The sequence below is a fragment of the Eleutherodactylus coqui genome, chromosome 4 (genome assembly GCF_035609145.1).
Source record: "Eleutherodactylus coqui strain aEleCoq1 chromosome 4, aEleCoq1.hap1, whole genome shotgun sequence".
NCBI lineage: Eukaryota > Metazoa > Chordata > Amphibia > Anura > Eleutherodactylidae > Eleutherodactylus > Eleutherodactylus coqui.
This window is the reverse complement of record NC_089840.1, coordinates 54,615,856-54,630,748: the sequence shown is the minus strand read 5'-3', so window position 1 is coordinate 54,630,748 and position 14,893 is coordinate 54,615,856. Positions and strand designations below refer to the sequence as shown.

Here is a 14,893-nt window from a genome sequence, read left to right as displayed (position 1 = left end):
ACGCCTCTTGAAAAGTTGATGTTTTGTATTAGATTTTTCTCAGTTGTTATAAGGTGTTGAAGTTGAAAAATATGTGATGTTGAATAGAGCTGCGTCCCATTAATCAGTCTTTTTGTCTAAATTTGTGTCATAGCCTACGGGATTGTCATCCAAGACAACGGCCTTCACAAACTGACCATGAACAAGTGATATGGAAAACGGCTGCCAGAAAACCCTAGAAGGTAGCTTTAGTGAAACTGAAGCCAATATGCCCTTCCCTCTTATAACAAGAGGAGGGATCAGGACCCTCATCGATGAGAACGTCTTACATGTTAGAACAAAAGGCATCCAAACTATAAAATTAAAGAGCAAACTTTAGAAATCTCAGAGAGACACAGCAAAAGTTTTGATCAGTGGAATTGTGCTGCCAGGACCACCGCTGAACGCTGGAAAGAGGGGGCTGCACTCTTTGGGTGTCTTTGCTGGTTTTTGCCTGCTCCCAGCAGCTAAAGATGACCACAGAGATCTATAGATGCTTTCTATAGACCGCTATGACTAACTTTAGCTGCCAGGAGCAGATGAAAAGCATCAAAGACACCCAGAGAGGCACAGCGCTTCTGTGAGTGCTGCAGCCCCTCTCTTTTCAACGTTCAGCGGCGGTCTTGGTAGCACAATTCCACTGATCAAAACTTTTGACATGTTTGTCTGACACGTGCAAAGTTTGTGAAATGTGTAATTACGCCTTAAAAGAAAGTAATAGAGTGGCCGCTAGATGTGAGCTGAATGTAGTGTGCAGGATATTAGTTCTCCAGGCATTACAATGGTGTGAACGCCAAGTGCACTTCAGCCCACGGTCAAGCCGCACATATAACGTTTCTTCATCTCGTCTCTTACCTGACTCTCTGCTTCATCCAGCATCTTCTGCACGGCTTCCTAGAAATGGTGTAAACACAGGACTTGTAAAAACCTCCATGAAGAACAGCATCTGCTTTTTGGGTTAAGAACATCTAACATCAATGTTAGAATAGTGGGATTCTTTAATCTCTAGTGGATTTTATACATCAAAGCCGTATTTTCACAGCTTTTCTCATCATGCGGGTTGTGCCTTGTCAACAAGACAAAATTAGGACCTATTCTTTGCAACGTATCCATTTACATGGGCAATTTCTCTAGCATCAATACCGTGCAGTAGAAAAATTGCAGCTATTCTATTTTTGATGCCATCGCCCATAATTTCCTATGGAAGTGTAAAAAAGGGAAAAAAAAACTACTCACATGTAAATGTGATGAGAATTTTACTTTTCCTATAGAAATAACATGCGATTTTTCATGCACGTGGAATAAAACAAAATCCGATGATCAGAGAAGCGTTTTTCTTACAAAGGCCATCACACGGGCAGGAAAAAAAAAATTGCAGAAATACAAGTGCGAGATGAGAAATTAAAACAGTGTATAATGAGCTATAGATGTGTCAAAGCTACACTGAAACTTAAATGGTGGGTCAGAATCCTGCACACAGTTCTCCATCTACCCCACGGTGATAGTAATTATATCAGTCGGTAATAACTCGCTCATCTGCTACCTGGTTAGTTCTACCGCACAGATACTTGCTCTGACGCCCATTGAGCTGAATGGAGAAAGCGAACTCCGAGCATGCTTCTATTGAATGTATTGATCATCAGGATGAAAGATCTCCTCTTACGCATCGAGCAGCAGCGGGGTTACAGAGAGATCTTCTCTCCCTGCCCGCACGGACCACTGGTTCAGCTGTGAAGCGGGCGTTGGTGGTTAGCGATTCCAACCATTTCTAACAAAGATGGCAGAAAGGTGATCCCCGAATACTAACAGGAGAAAATCTTCCATGGCAGTACACTGCAGAAATCAGCGAATGTCCGACTGATGCAGCTAGGATTAGATTTGTTGGAATATCCCTTTAAGGGGTTCTCTTATGGTCAATTAACACGAGCCAATTAGTGGGCCAGAATGTTCCTCTAAACACTCGTTCACCAACAACTCAGCCGTGTAGAGAGAGCAACAGTCAGCTGACAAGCAAATGTTCAGCGGCTGATCGGCTCATCTAGGCCAGCATAAAACTGCCTGCTTCTCGGCTGCCCATCATGTAATCAGGAGGATGTGCAGTCAGTCAGCTGTACGGGGACGAATAATCAGATTTACAATGGATTGTCCCCATAAAGACGACAATCTGCCCATGTACACAAGTGCTGACCAACATGCCGGTGGTCAGTGATTGCTAGCACAGGCAGATCATCTGCCCAAGTAAGAAGACCATTAGTAATGTCCCTTTCACAAGAGAATTTGAACAACAATCGCCCCGTGTAAACGCACGCAGTGACTGAGGGAGAATTGTTCAGCTTTCTGAGTGCAGAAACTCAATGATTGAACGACGAGACGCTCAGTGTAAACAGCAGTCAGTCACTTGATGATGATTATCCGTTCAGTCGCATACGACCTTCGGTCACTCCATGGATCAATGTTCTCCACGCATTCCTGTCTTTCACCGCTTCTTTCAGGTCTGTGATTGACATGTTGGTGGTGGCCTGGATTGTATCTAGCCATCTTGTTCTTTGTCGCCCTGATCTTCTCTTCCCACTGACCTTGCCAAGCATCAGTACTGTTTCCAGTGAACTAGCACGCATCACGTGGCCCCAAAAAAAGAAAACAAAAAAACATCGCTATTTGATGAATTTGCCCTATAGTGATATTTTCGGTTTGACGCAATCTAACAATTCCTTGTTCGTTGGCATCATAGTTTAAACACATCAATTTTCCTTAGCATCCAACTTTGGGAAAGATGATTGCATTGACCAGTTTGGTTTTTGTTGCAATGCCAATATCCTTGCTTTTCCATTCCTTGTATTGCAATCCTACCAAGTGTAATAAGTCTCTTGATCTCAGGTCCAGATTGCCCGTTGCAATCGATTTTGCATCCAGGAAAGATGAAATCTTGGACCGTCTCGACTTCTTCGTTGTTGATGTTTATGTTCACTGTACCGTTGCATACCGCGGTCATGACTTTCGTTTTCTTGCTGTTGAGGTCCAGTCCCATGTGTTTGCTTTCCTTTGGCACTTGTTGGATAAGGTATTCCAGGCCCCTTTCACCTTCGGCAAGCAGGGTGGTGTCATCTGCATGTCGGAGGTTGTTGACATTTCTGCCACCGATTTTGACTCCAATTTCTAATCCGTCCAGATTGCATCGCCTCACGATCGTTTCTGCGTACAGATTAAAAAGGACTGGTGATAGAATGCAGCCTCGCCGTACGTCTTTCTCGATTCCGAACCGATCCGTGCTTCCATAAGCGGCCCTGACTGTTGCGACCTTATAAGCCGTTCAATATGTTCTGGGACGCCCATTTGCTTCAGACACTTCCGAAACTTGTCATGTTCGACACAATCAAAAGCCTTGCTGTAGTCGATGAAACACATGTACACATCCTTCTGATATTCCCATGTCTTCTCCGTGATCCAACGCAGGTTCACGATTTGGTCTCTGGTGCCGCATCCTTTGCGTAAGCCAGCTTGAACGTCCAGCAGTTCCCGTTCAACAATTGTCACAAAGAGTTTTTGTATGATCTTTAAAAGGATCATGCTCGCGTGAGGTATGAGGACGATGGGGCGGTAATTGGGACATTCTTGAGCATGACCTTTTTTTGAAAGTGTGACGAAGACAGATCTTGTCCAGTCTTTGGGCCACGATTTGAAGCTCCAGATCTTTTCACATAGGTTGGATAGGATCTTTACTGACACTGGTTTAAGCAGTTCGGCTGCCCTGTTTAGTAGTTGTTTCAGGGCCCATGTGCCTTCTTCCTCCAGAATGCCCGATTCTTATTCTACTTGAGTTGTTCACATTAATGACTATCTGCTTACTGTGGCGGAGGAACAACACATCCCATCCAGCTCCGCCTCCATTCTGGCAGCACTGTGAGCAATGCCAATGGTGCCCTCTCCCGTGTAACAGCACAAGAATAAGCATCACTGGAATGAGCTGGCGGGCATTATTTGTCTGGCAGCTCGTCCCTTGTACAATGACCATTAGTGGTATAAATCAAGTTTCTTTCTAAATTTTTTATAATTTTTTTTTCTAACTGGTTTACCCGTTCCAAGCATGCAGAATTAAAATCTTCCTTACTCCCTGCTGAAGAACAGACCCGTAGTTTCAGCAACATGGTCAAAACTACATATTCCCCATGGTGCCCCAAAGTCTTCCACAACTCTGTCTAGCCAACACTGAACTCCGACCCTCTGACTCCCCCTCCCCATGCCAACCCAGCTCTAATGAACCCCAAATTATTGATGACTTGCCAAACATTGGGGCAGTGACTGTGCAGACAATCGAAGACATGATGGTTGAACACATTGTCCCTGTCCCAGGAATAAAGGAAACAGGCACAATCACTTGGCCGCACATTGATCAGATCAAGAATCAGAATACAGTAACAGGTGCGTTCACACATGGTGGATTTTGCTGCAGATTTTTCCACTGTGATAGATCAGCATCCAATAAGCTATATGTGAACATACCCCGAGGCTGGGTTCCCATGGGTCGTATTCTCAGTGGAAATCTCGCAGTTTTGCCGCAGCGAAAAAATGTGAGATTTCCGTCGGAAAAGAGTGGCTTCAAAACCCGCAGCGCTCAGCCACGGGTTTTGGGGCGGCTTCGCCGCATGCTCTTCTGTTGCGGCCGGATCTCCCATAGAGGAGAATGCGGCTGCAGCAAGAAAAAAAAAAAAAAAAAAAGAAGAATGGACATGCTGCATCCCGGGAATCCGCGCTGCAGCGTCGGCTTTGCTGCGACTGATTCACCGCCCCATGTGGACGAGATTTCTGCACGGAGATTCCACGGCAAATCCGCCCCGTGTAAATCCAGCCTAAAGGTTTGCTCAGTCGATGATCACAGAGTACGGAGCTACAGAGCAGCAGTTTTCTATTCAACGGACATTAGATTCTAAACTGCAGGGAGGCAGTACAATTCTTGTAACAAGTCATCGTAGGGAATAATCTACCTGCCTGGATAACATTAAACAGTGCTACTTGTAGAACAATGCGAAGTATAAAATGCCTCTTGAAACCAAACAGATACATCTGTAATTCTAATTGCCAAAGGCTAAAAATGCCCAGAGGTAACATCCCCTAAAATATTATCTAAATACTTTATTATTCAAAAGGACAAAGACCAAATTGCATAATATTTAAAACAAAGGGGCAGATGGTGGGAGTAATGAGGTGTGAGCAGCAGTCATCAGTTAGTATCGTGTGTGTAATTGTATATACGCACACTAACACATGGGCCTGGATGGCCAACTTCCAAAAGCCTATGTAGAGTAAATCAGCAGTACCAAAACCCTGTTAAAATCTAATCTATAGTGACCCTGACATATTTCGACGTACCCGGGGGAAATAACAGCCAGCACTATAGCCCTCGTGGTTCCCCCTGAGGACACTGCAAGGTGAAACATGTCAGGGTCGCTACAGATTGAATTTTAACAGGGTTTGGTGCTGCTGATTTACTAATCTCTGCATAGGCTTTTGGCAGTTGGCCATCCAGGCCCATGTTTTAGTGTGTATACGCACAGTTACACACACGATACTAACTGACGACTGCTGGTCACACTTCATTTGCCCCTTTATTTTAACCCATTTAGGACCAAGCACTATAAATTTACGGCACTTTCCCCTGGGCTTTAATCCCAGCCGATAGTAAAAAATACAGCGGGTATTAAAGCTCCTGCAATCAGAAGCAGGACGGGTTGTCAGCTGTTAGCCACAGCTGAGAACTCTCAAGGGGAGTTTTTAACCCTTTCTGCCTTCTCCTTTATTTAGTACACAGTGCTCAATGAGCGCCATGTACTAAAAAGTGGAAGTGCTTCTTCTACTACAGGACAGCAGAGCTGCAGGGTCCTAGAAGACCCTGATCAGCTCCGCCAGTGACTAATGTCACTACAGGAGAGGTTTTCCCTGTAACTGAGGGTCCTATGAACGCCCCAGCTGTAGTGGGAAAGTGTGTAATTAAAAAAAAAAAAAAAAATTACATGTGAACGTCCCCCAGAGGTCATATATGACGTCATGGGGGACATAGATACTAAAAAAGTAATTAAACAAATAAGTAAAACAAAATTACAGAATCAAATAAAAATATATACATAAAAGAAAATAACCCAAAACCGTCGCCGTATGTGCCCTGTAATCCAAAACCATCCATATTATATATCAAAACGTCCGAGACAAAATGAGGAATCCGTTCCCATGGCATATTTATGCTAAAATAAAGTAATTAAGAAAAGAACTTCAAAAAACATTTTTTTAGCTTCTTACCCTTTAATAAAAAATAGGTCCTATGTGTCACGGTAAAAAAAAACAAACAAAAAAAAAAAAACAAGCAAAAATAATTTTGGTAGCTGGAGGGGAAAAAAAAATAGGGCAGTTAAACCACCACATGGGTAAAAAATAAAAAAATTAAAAAAAATCTGTAAAAAGTGTTTGGTTCTTAAGGTACAAAACAGCCTGGTCCTTAAGGGGTTAAATATTATTAAATGTGGTCTTTGTCCTTTTGAATAATAAAGTATTTAGATTATATTTTAGCGGATGTTACCTGTTGGGTAATTTTTGCCTTTGGCAATTAGATTTGTGTTTGTATGACCCGGAGTATTCCTAGGGCAATTTCATAATATACTCGTAAAAAGATACATCTTGATGTAGGGGGTCGGGCAGGACTTAGCTGGCAGCTTTCAACATGGAAACAGAGGTTAAGGAAATAAGCATTCAGAAAATGTACAGCCCAATGACTGGCTGGCAGAGTACGCTATACAATAACTAGAAGGGTTACTCCCATGAAAAGTGATGGCTGAAATGTAACACACTTCTTTTTTCTCAACGGTGCAGTAAGAGGTTTGTCGGAATGAGTTAAGTAATGCACACGCCAATACCAGATATTACTTTTTTTTTCTTTTAAATATACTTTAACTTAATTTTTGTCCCACCAGGGAACTTGAGTATCACCATCTTAAATCATCCTTCTAATACACTGCTATACTTCAGTGTAGCAGTGTATTATAAATCCTATGAAGTTCAGCCATAGGCAGAAGCTCATAGGTCACCGTAGCTGGCAGACCTGAAGACCACATTCAAGTCTCCCAGTTCTATAGCGACCTATCGGGACCCCACAATCCCTCTGCCAGCCTTTTACATGTGGCAGATGCATTGACTGCAGCATATAAAAGGGTTAAACAGTGGGGATGGAAGATTTCTTCAGTCTCCGCTCTTTGAGCAAGTGCCATGTTATCTAACAGCCAAGCACACACTTTCACTGGCACAGAAGTCCCGTGCCAGGTGTCTGATGCTGCACTGTAAAAAGATGTATGGGCAGTTTTAAAGGGTTAAGTTATCCCACACGTGATGGACTATACAAAGTTTTACTGAACATGTCCCTTCTGGACAACCACTTCTCAGAATGGAATCACCTGCGAATCAGCTAATTGCCATTGGAACAATTATACTAAGGCTAGGGCTACACGGCAACTTTGTGCACAACACATGGAATCTGGCTTGGATTACTTGCAACTGTTGTGTCACGGTAACATAGGGGTTTTCAATACGACACTTTCATTGCTTGTGAAGCAAGTGGCACAACACCGCGATTTGATGAGTGGCGCTCGAAAAGTTGCCAGGCAGCCCAAGTCTAATACCCAGCAATCAGCTGTCCTCACCCAGAGGAGCTCAGCACATGGTATTGCAATCATGTGGAGGCAGGGTATCGCCTTCAATGACATATGTCCTAAAAGGGCGTATGAAGTGGTTTTCGAGGTAGAACCACCCCTTTAAGTGCAATATTTTCATCAACACCAGTAACTACAACGGAAACAGGATATGAGCGGTTCTATCCTCCTAGAGCGGGAATCACCTCTCTTTCTCTCTTCTTCACTTGCTCGGGCTCTTGCTCTTTCTCCCTCATTTCCTGTTGTCTCCATTCTTCTATCAGCCTTCTCTGTGTGAAACAAAGAAAATACTAGATTGACACACATACACTATATAGACATAAGCGATTTTTTTTACTTGGACCCACAGTTTAAGATTGAAAAAAAAAAACGCTGCACGTTCCATTCTCTTGTATCGCATTGCACAAGGATGGGCCATGAAATGTGTGTTCTCCTGTGTTCTTTACACATTACATCGACGGAGTGTCCGTGTGTTGAGTACTGAGAGCCGCGCTCCAGCGTCTTGGGTGCAACTTAGAGACCCGTGTGAATACGGCCAAGCTCATTTATGATGCACAAAATGATGGCGCTCAAGTTCTCTTACGCTGCATCTGTACAAAGGAAATATCACCTCTTGGAAAGGACCCTCCCTTTTTCTAACTAGATCTCCAGTGGTGATCAAGACTCATTTTTTTGAGTCAAAACGCGTCCTCTGTCCTGGACGTCATGTGAAACATTTGTACAGATGAAGGCTAAATATTTTTTCACGGTAAAGCATTTTTAATGAAAGTATGTTAAAAGTCTCAACCTTGTAACATACTTTCATTAAAAATGTTGTTTGACCACTGTAAATCAAGAAAGAAGTGGCCGCCACTAATGTTCTCCCTACCAACAATATCTCTGCAATCCACTTCCTATTAAAAGCCATTTACACGAGACGATTGTTGTACAAAACGTATTCAAATGAATGAAAATGCGTGAGAATCATTACATCTAATTGCCAAGCCGCCACGCACTATTAGATTATCGCTCACTTTCAACCAACAAAAAAGTCATCGCTGTGTTTAAACGTTCCCCGCTCCGTGCTTCATGTAGAATGAGTAGCACTGAGCGATACTTAACGGTGATCGGCCTCTCAATGTTCTGTACGAGCGCCAACTAACGTTGACAATGACCGCCCGTGCAGATCATTTAGACAACATTGTCCCATGTATATGGGGCATTAGTTATTTAGCTTCTTTAGTAACTGGGACGTTTTCTTAGTCATCGGGGAGGGGTTGTAACCACAGGCATCTCCCTGCAATCAGTGTCCGCAGTCTCCACATTCTCTACTGCTGTTACAGCACGTGTGCGCGCATTACTTTGTCTTTACTAATCATTTGGGCAAAACGTCTCTGTATGCCAAAATCATACAATTGTGTTGGAACAGCAGAGGGGTGGGCATTCAGATGCTGCCTCCCTGCTTACTGAACCAATGACAGAGCAATGCAGCATAGAAAGTGAGAGAAAGGAAGTACACGACAGTGAACTACTGGCAGAACGCTAGGCTTGTTACACGCTCCCTTACTGAAAGTGAATTGCAAACAGCAGAGCTGCAGAAAAATGGGGAAGACCAACGAAAAAGCAAAACTTAAAAATGTGAAATAGTGCAAAAAGCAGCAAATGAGTGTAAGGTGAACCTGTTATACGGTGTTATTCAAATAAGAGCAGATTTGGGGATTTAATTACAAGTTGACAGTTTGGCCAACCAATTCCACAGCCCTGCCATAGAGACACTAATTATTATGTGATGCACATCCAGCATATACACATTTCTGGTATATATTGTACCTCCTCTTCTTCACGTTTTCGTGCCGCTTCTTCTTTCTCCAATTTGAGCTCGAATTGTTCCTGAGCTTGTTGTTCTCGAGCCAGCCATTCTTCATGAAGCCTCTGCCTGTATACACAATGACAAGTCACTACTTAATGCAGAAAAGCCAAAACTTGTAATTCCTTCAGGACCGAGCCTACATTAGTATAAAACACCACAAGGATTTTTTTTTTTTTTGCTTGTGCGTCGCCCCATTCTGAGTGTTATTACACTTTTTGTCTATATTTTTCTGCCCTCACAGCTGTATGAGGCCTGTTTCTGGCAGGATGAACTGCATTTTTCTATGCTTCCATTTGGTGTAAATATTCTTAGAGGTGTGGGGCGCACTGGAGGGGAAATAAAGCAATTTGACTAGATTTCTTGTACTTTGTGTTTTTCCTGTAACATCACTGCATGATTTAAATAACATGTTAATATAAAAAAGAGGCAACAGAGCATATTTTGTTTGATAATACCTTTCGATCTCGTACTGTAAATCATCTTCGTCTTCATCCTCAGCGCTGACTTCCTCCTTGTTTTCTTCTGCCAAATAAACACAATGATACAGGGAAAATAAATGAAAAAGGTTGGAAACGGGTAGCTCTGTTTTTATTCCCAATTTTCAGGCTCCTTTATAAGCTACTTGCATTCATTACATTCAGCTGAATCACCCAAGCTCCGCCTCTGATCATGACAGGTCCTTCAATATTTTGACCAACTCCAATCGTCATCACAGGTCCTTCAGGGAGTTACAGGTGATGTCATTCACTATATTATAAGTGGCATAACGAATAACTAGTAGCTCAGAAAGAGATCTGTTGTCTCCAGTAAACTCGGGACCCGACAGGGCAAGTAAGCAGTTCTCACCCACTTGTCAGAGTTAGTTGTTTTTCAGCTCACCTACAGACTTAGGGCCCTCTTACACGAAACCATTATCGCTAAAACAACCACACAACTGAACGAACGGGACGGCATTTTTGAATAAAATTACATGAACAGATAATTGCTTTTAATCATCTCCATTAGCTCAGTGGGGGTTGTTTGCTCAGCTAGATGTGTTTATGTGAGGGTTATCTGGCCAGCAGGATTCCATTGTCTCCTCCCAGCAGACTAAACAGTGTACTCATTATGTATGCAAGGCAACACAATGACTACACTGTTAAGTCGGCAAGCTGCCCAAAAACTGAATGAATTCCACTTGAATAGAACGAATTTTGAGCAAACAATGTTTTTTATGACAACAAAAAAACTGCGTTAAATGACAATTGAACGAATAGCGCACGACTGCCCACATTTATATGTAGTGATTATCGATCACTTTTGGCCATTTGAAAGAATTTTGAGCGATAATCGTTGCGTGTAAAAAGGGGTTTTAAATGACCCTCAGCCTATGTAGACAAGCAGTCATTCATCTATGAGCGACTGCCTGCTTGCTTTGAATGGAGATGAGCAGTTAGAAGAGACCTACGGTGTGCTCCACCTCCATTCAGTGAGCGACCATTGTTGCTGTGTAAGAGAGCAAGTGTTCTAATCACTGAGACGGTGTTGGCTGTGCGAAAGTACTATTACACACTTGATAATGACGAGGAGGGGATATTTCTGGCATCTTTAGCCCCATATAGATTGTGGTGTAGATATAGTTTACTAAAGTTTGGGCAGTTTCAGACAGCCTCAACTCAGAAACCCCTGGTTTTACCAAACCAAACTCAGAGCACTCTACATCCTTTTTGGTGATCCGTGTTCAGTTCAGCAGAACCATCGGAGGCCCATGTGTTGTAGGCGCACATTAGCATTCCTATTATGGTCTAAAACCGGTCTTAACACTTTAGACATTTGTTGTAATATATGAAGGAGACATTTACCCGCTTCTCTTAGCTTCGCTAGCTCCTGCCTCTTCTTTTTTCGCCTTTCTTTCTTCAAAAGGGATCTGGTTTTCCTGTGACTGAGACAAAAGTAACAGTTGAGAATGGAGTAGCAATGACTACTATCTGACAGCATCATGAGAACAAAACGAAAGAACTAGCAGACATCAATACAAAGAAGCCTAAAATACGGCAGCAGGAAATAGCTTAGCAAATTTCCTGCCTGACTCTTAGGCTTTGGCTAACCCGGGTTCCCTGCTCTAACGGAGGTGGATGAGGTGCTCTACTGTTTAGGGGTCACTTTCTACAGCCATTAAATGTTGCTGCCAATTCTGACAGTTCCATTTAAATTCCCCAATCGAAGTTCGGGAGGTCCCAAACATCAGAACTGCATTTCATTTTGGTCACCTTGTCTCAAAGGAAAAAAACGTAATAAAAAGCAACCAACAGTACTTCCTTCGTTTTAAAGGGTTTTCCACAGAAATACCATTGATGATCTAGCCTCAGAATAAGTCATCAATAGCCTGTCGGCTGGGGTCCACTGCTCAACAACCCTGGCTGCTCAGGCGCCTGCTGTCAGCGCCACGACACACGGGGTATGAAGTGAAAGCACTGACCCCTGTGCAGTGGCCAGTGGTGGGAAGTGCAGGCGCAGCTCTCATTGATTTCAATGGGATGTCAGGCTGCAGTTCCCAGCACCGGCCACTACAGAGTTGGGAGCCAACCGCTTTGCCCCGTACCCCGTGTTGTGGCGCTGACAGCAGGTACTTGATCAGCCGGGGCCCTGAGTGGTGGACCGCAGCCAATCACCTATTGATGACCAATCCCAAAGATACATCATCCGTAGCACTTACCCAGAGAACCCTCCAAGTAGTAATGTGCACTTACACGCATTTAATTCACACCGGATTGGCCGCCCGATTCCCTCAGCAGCTTCACCAGTTGAGCGCACGTCCGGGGTTCATGCAGGGTTTTCAAAAACATTTTTCCATGACAAAATGTTGATTTTCAATGACTCTCGCGGAACTCGAAATCAAAGGGTTAGTGCTCCTTCACGCTGGCGATTGCGATATAATTGTGGCAAAAATTGTGACTTTATCCCGCGATTTCTGAGCGCCAGAACTGCTTTTTCTCGCAAGAACATGGCTGCCACTTTTCTCAAGCAATTCTGCCGCAATTTCTTAGCGCGGAAGTCAATAGGACTTCCTAATAATTGAAAATCATTGGTTTCATAATTCTACGCTTTCCCTCACTCTCACATCGCTCAAACAAAATGTGCAATTTTCTCGCAAGTGTGAAGGCGCCCTTATTGTGTTTTTATTATTATATATATATATACATACATACATACATACATACATACATACATACACACAAAAAAATAAAAGACACCCCCGCTGGGTCCACAACCACGAGAGCGCGTTTGGGAACAAAAACTTCAAAGCATTTTAAAATCTGAAATATTTTTTGTATTTTTAAGGCCCCCTGCACACGGGTGGAAATTCCGCAGCGGGATTTCCCGTGGAATTTTCGCCCCTGGAAGCTGCCATAGGATTGCATTAACAAACACAATCCTAGGCAGACGGCCCAGATGCAAACAAATTGCGGCATGCTCTATATCTGTGCGGGGCTCGCAGGAACGGCACTCACCGGCCGCCGGCTCCGCTCTGCGCATGCGCTGGCTGCCCGGCAGCCGGCACATAAAAGATCCAGAGCCACGGGAGCAGGTGAGTGACACGCTGGTCTCTGCAGGCGCTCGGGTCAGGTCCCGCTGCGAGAATTCTCGCAGCCGGATCCGACCCGGCCGTCTGCAGGCGGCCTAAGACTGAGTATTGAGATTCTTGTGTGGTTTTAGTTCTATTTATCCCAAACAATGTCTTTATTCCTTTGGCCTCTAGCGCCAAACACAATACTGGATCGGAATGGAATGAAGAGATGATTCTGGACAAACAGGAAAACACAAGAATCCCAGAAATTATTACTCAGAAAAAATTCCATGACAAAAATCCATGAAGAATCAGAAAATTCCACGACAGGTACGAACCCCGAGATCACTCCTGCGCGGGCCGGCGCGCTGACAGGGGCGCACGGCTTGTACAGGAGGGGCATTTTTATTTTTAAACAAAGCAAATTCCGCGCAAACTGCAGCCCTATTTGTGCTCATTATTAAAAAAAATGGCAGCTAAAAGGAAAGGAAATGATCGGAAACAGAATGTTGAAATCAATGGGGAAAACAAAAAAAAAAACGGAACTACTTAATTCAGCTACTCTCCTCCAAAAACAAAACAGAGAAACAGAAATCCCCAACGTGGCGTAATGCTGGTGTGCTGACGGCGCATTACGGCCTTTTATGTGGGTAATGCACCGGGTACTGTTGTATCTCGTCTCCACCGGAAGGAGGGGGTGGAGGCAAGGGACGGGCGGCTTGACAGCCAGGAGAAGGCCACGACAATCAGCCATAGGGCTCATTCACATGACCGCGATTTCGGCACATTTTATGCGCAGCCGCGTGATCAGCGGTAAATAGAGTCAATAAAAGTTAAAAAAAAGAAAAAGTCTGTATCCATTCACATGCAGGGTTTACACGCTAACCATGTGCGTCACAATGACGGCACACGCTCTATTATACCGCGCCGCACGCAGCGGGAGCCCTATTCCTTTTCATGGGCAGTGCTGTCCATTCACTTTTGCGCATAAGTGGCGATACGTCCGCAGCCCGCTAGGAGACAGAGCGGTTGTGTGAACGAGCCCACCGGCTCCCATGTTGCTGCTCACACATATGACGCAGCACGTACACAACGCCGATGCTCCATGACTGCGGCACGCTGAGAATTGCGCACGTGTGTGACGCTGCCCGTAACGGCGGTGCAAACATTCCTCAAAGCAGAAGGAGGTAACAATACAGGAATAACATTTACCTCACAGTTACTTCCCCCCTCCACCAAAAACATGGCATAGGGGCTCTCCAGAAGAGAACACATGGCTGACACGCACAGCCCACCGCTGCACGCCGCCATTACTATCCTCCCAACAGACTATTCTTAGAGTAGAGCAGCGGTACATCGGCGACCCCCTCTACCCACACAACAACCCTCCCCAAGCCATGGAAATCCTTACTTTAGTCGCACGGCTTCCGCAGGCCCTTGCACGGACGCCGCCATCTTTGTTTCTGTCGCCAATCAACGGCTCTAGTACGGAAGCCGAAATGGGACTCAACTAACTGCTTATGCGCATGCCCAAAAGCCTGACGGAGCGCCGGCCACGTCATACCTAGTCACGTGGTGCGAGTGGAGCCGCTGATAGTATCGATGGGTGACCAGTAAGCGGCGCTGTCTGCCTGCTGACTACCTGCTTGGATAAAACGGACCAATCATAGAGATGTTAGAGTGTTTTTTAATAATAAGTAAACAAGTATTTAACCCCTTCGAGGACACGGCCAATTTTCGGTTTTTCATTTTTGCTTTCTCCACCCCACTTTCCAGAAAAAATTATAA

The 14,893-nt window shown here is 44.2% G+C and overlaps 1 protein-coding gene across 1 annotated transcript in view; it reads right to left on the bottom strand.

Annotated features, from left to right (window-relative positions):
* ZRSR2 (zinc finger CCCH-type, RNA binding motif and serine/arginine rich 2) overlaps positions 1 to 14,595 on the bottom strand; it is a 32,882-nt gene extending 18,287 nt beyond the window's left edge. Inside the window, exons 1-6 of the mRNA XM_066599467.1 lie at positions 14,517 to 14,595; positions 11,400 to 11,479; positions 10,014 to 10,080; positions 9,519 to 9,624; positions 7,895 to 7,978; positions 874 to 912 (exon numbers count right to left, since the gene is read on the bottom strand). Coding sequence (XP_066455564.1) covers positions 874 to 912; positions 7,895 to 7,978; positions 9,519 to 9,624; positions 10,014 to 10,080; positions 11,400 to 11,479; positions 14,517 to 14,560 — 420 coding nt within the window. The 5' untranslated portion in view covers positions 14,561 to 14,595. The remainder of the gene's footprint in view (positions 1 to 873; positions 913 to 7,894; positions 7,979 to 9,518; positions 9,625 to 10,013; positions 10,081 to 11,399; positions 11,480 to 14,516) is intronic.
* Between the last annotated feature and the right edge of the window lie 298 nt (positions 14,596 to 14,893).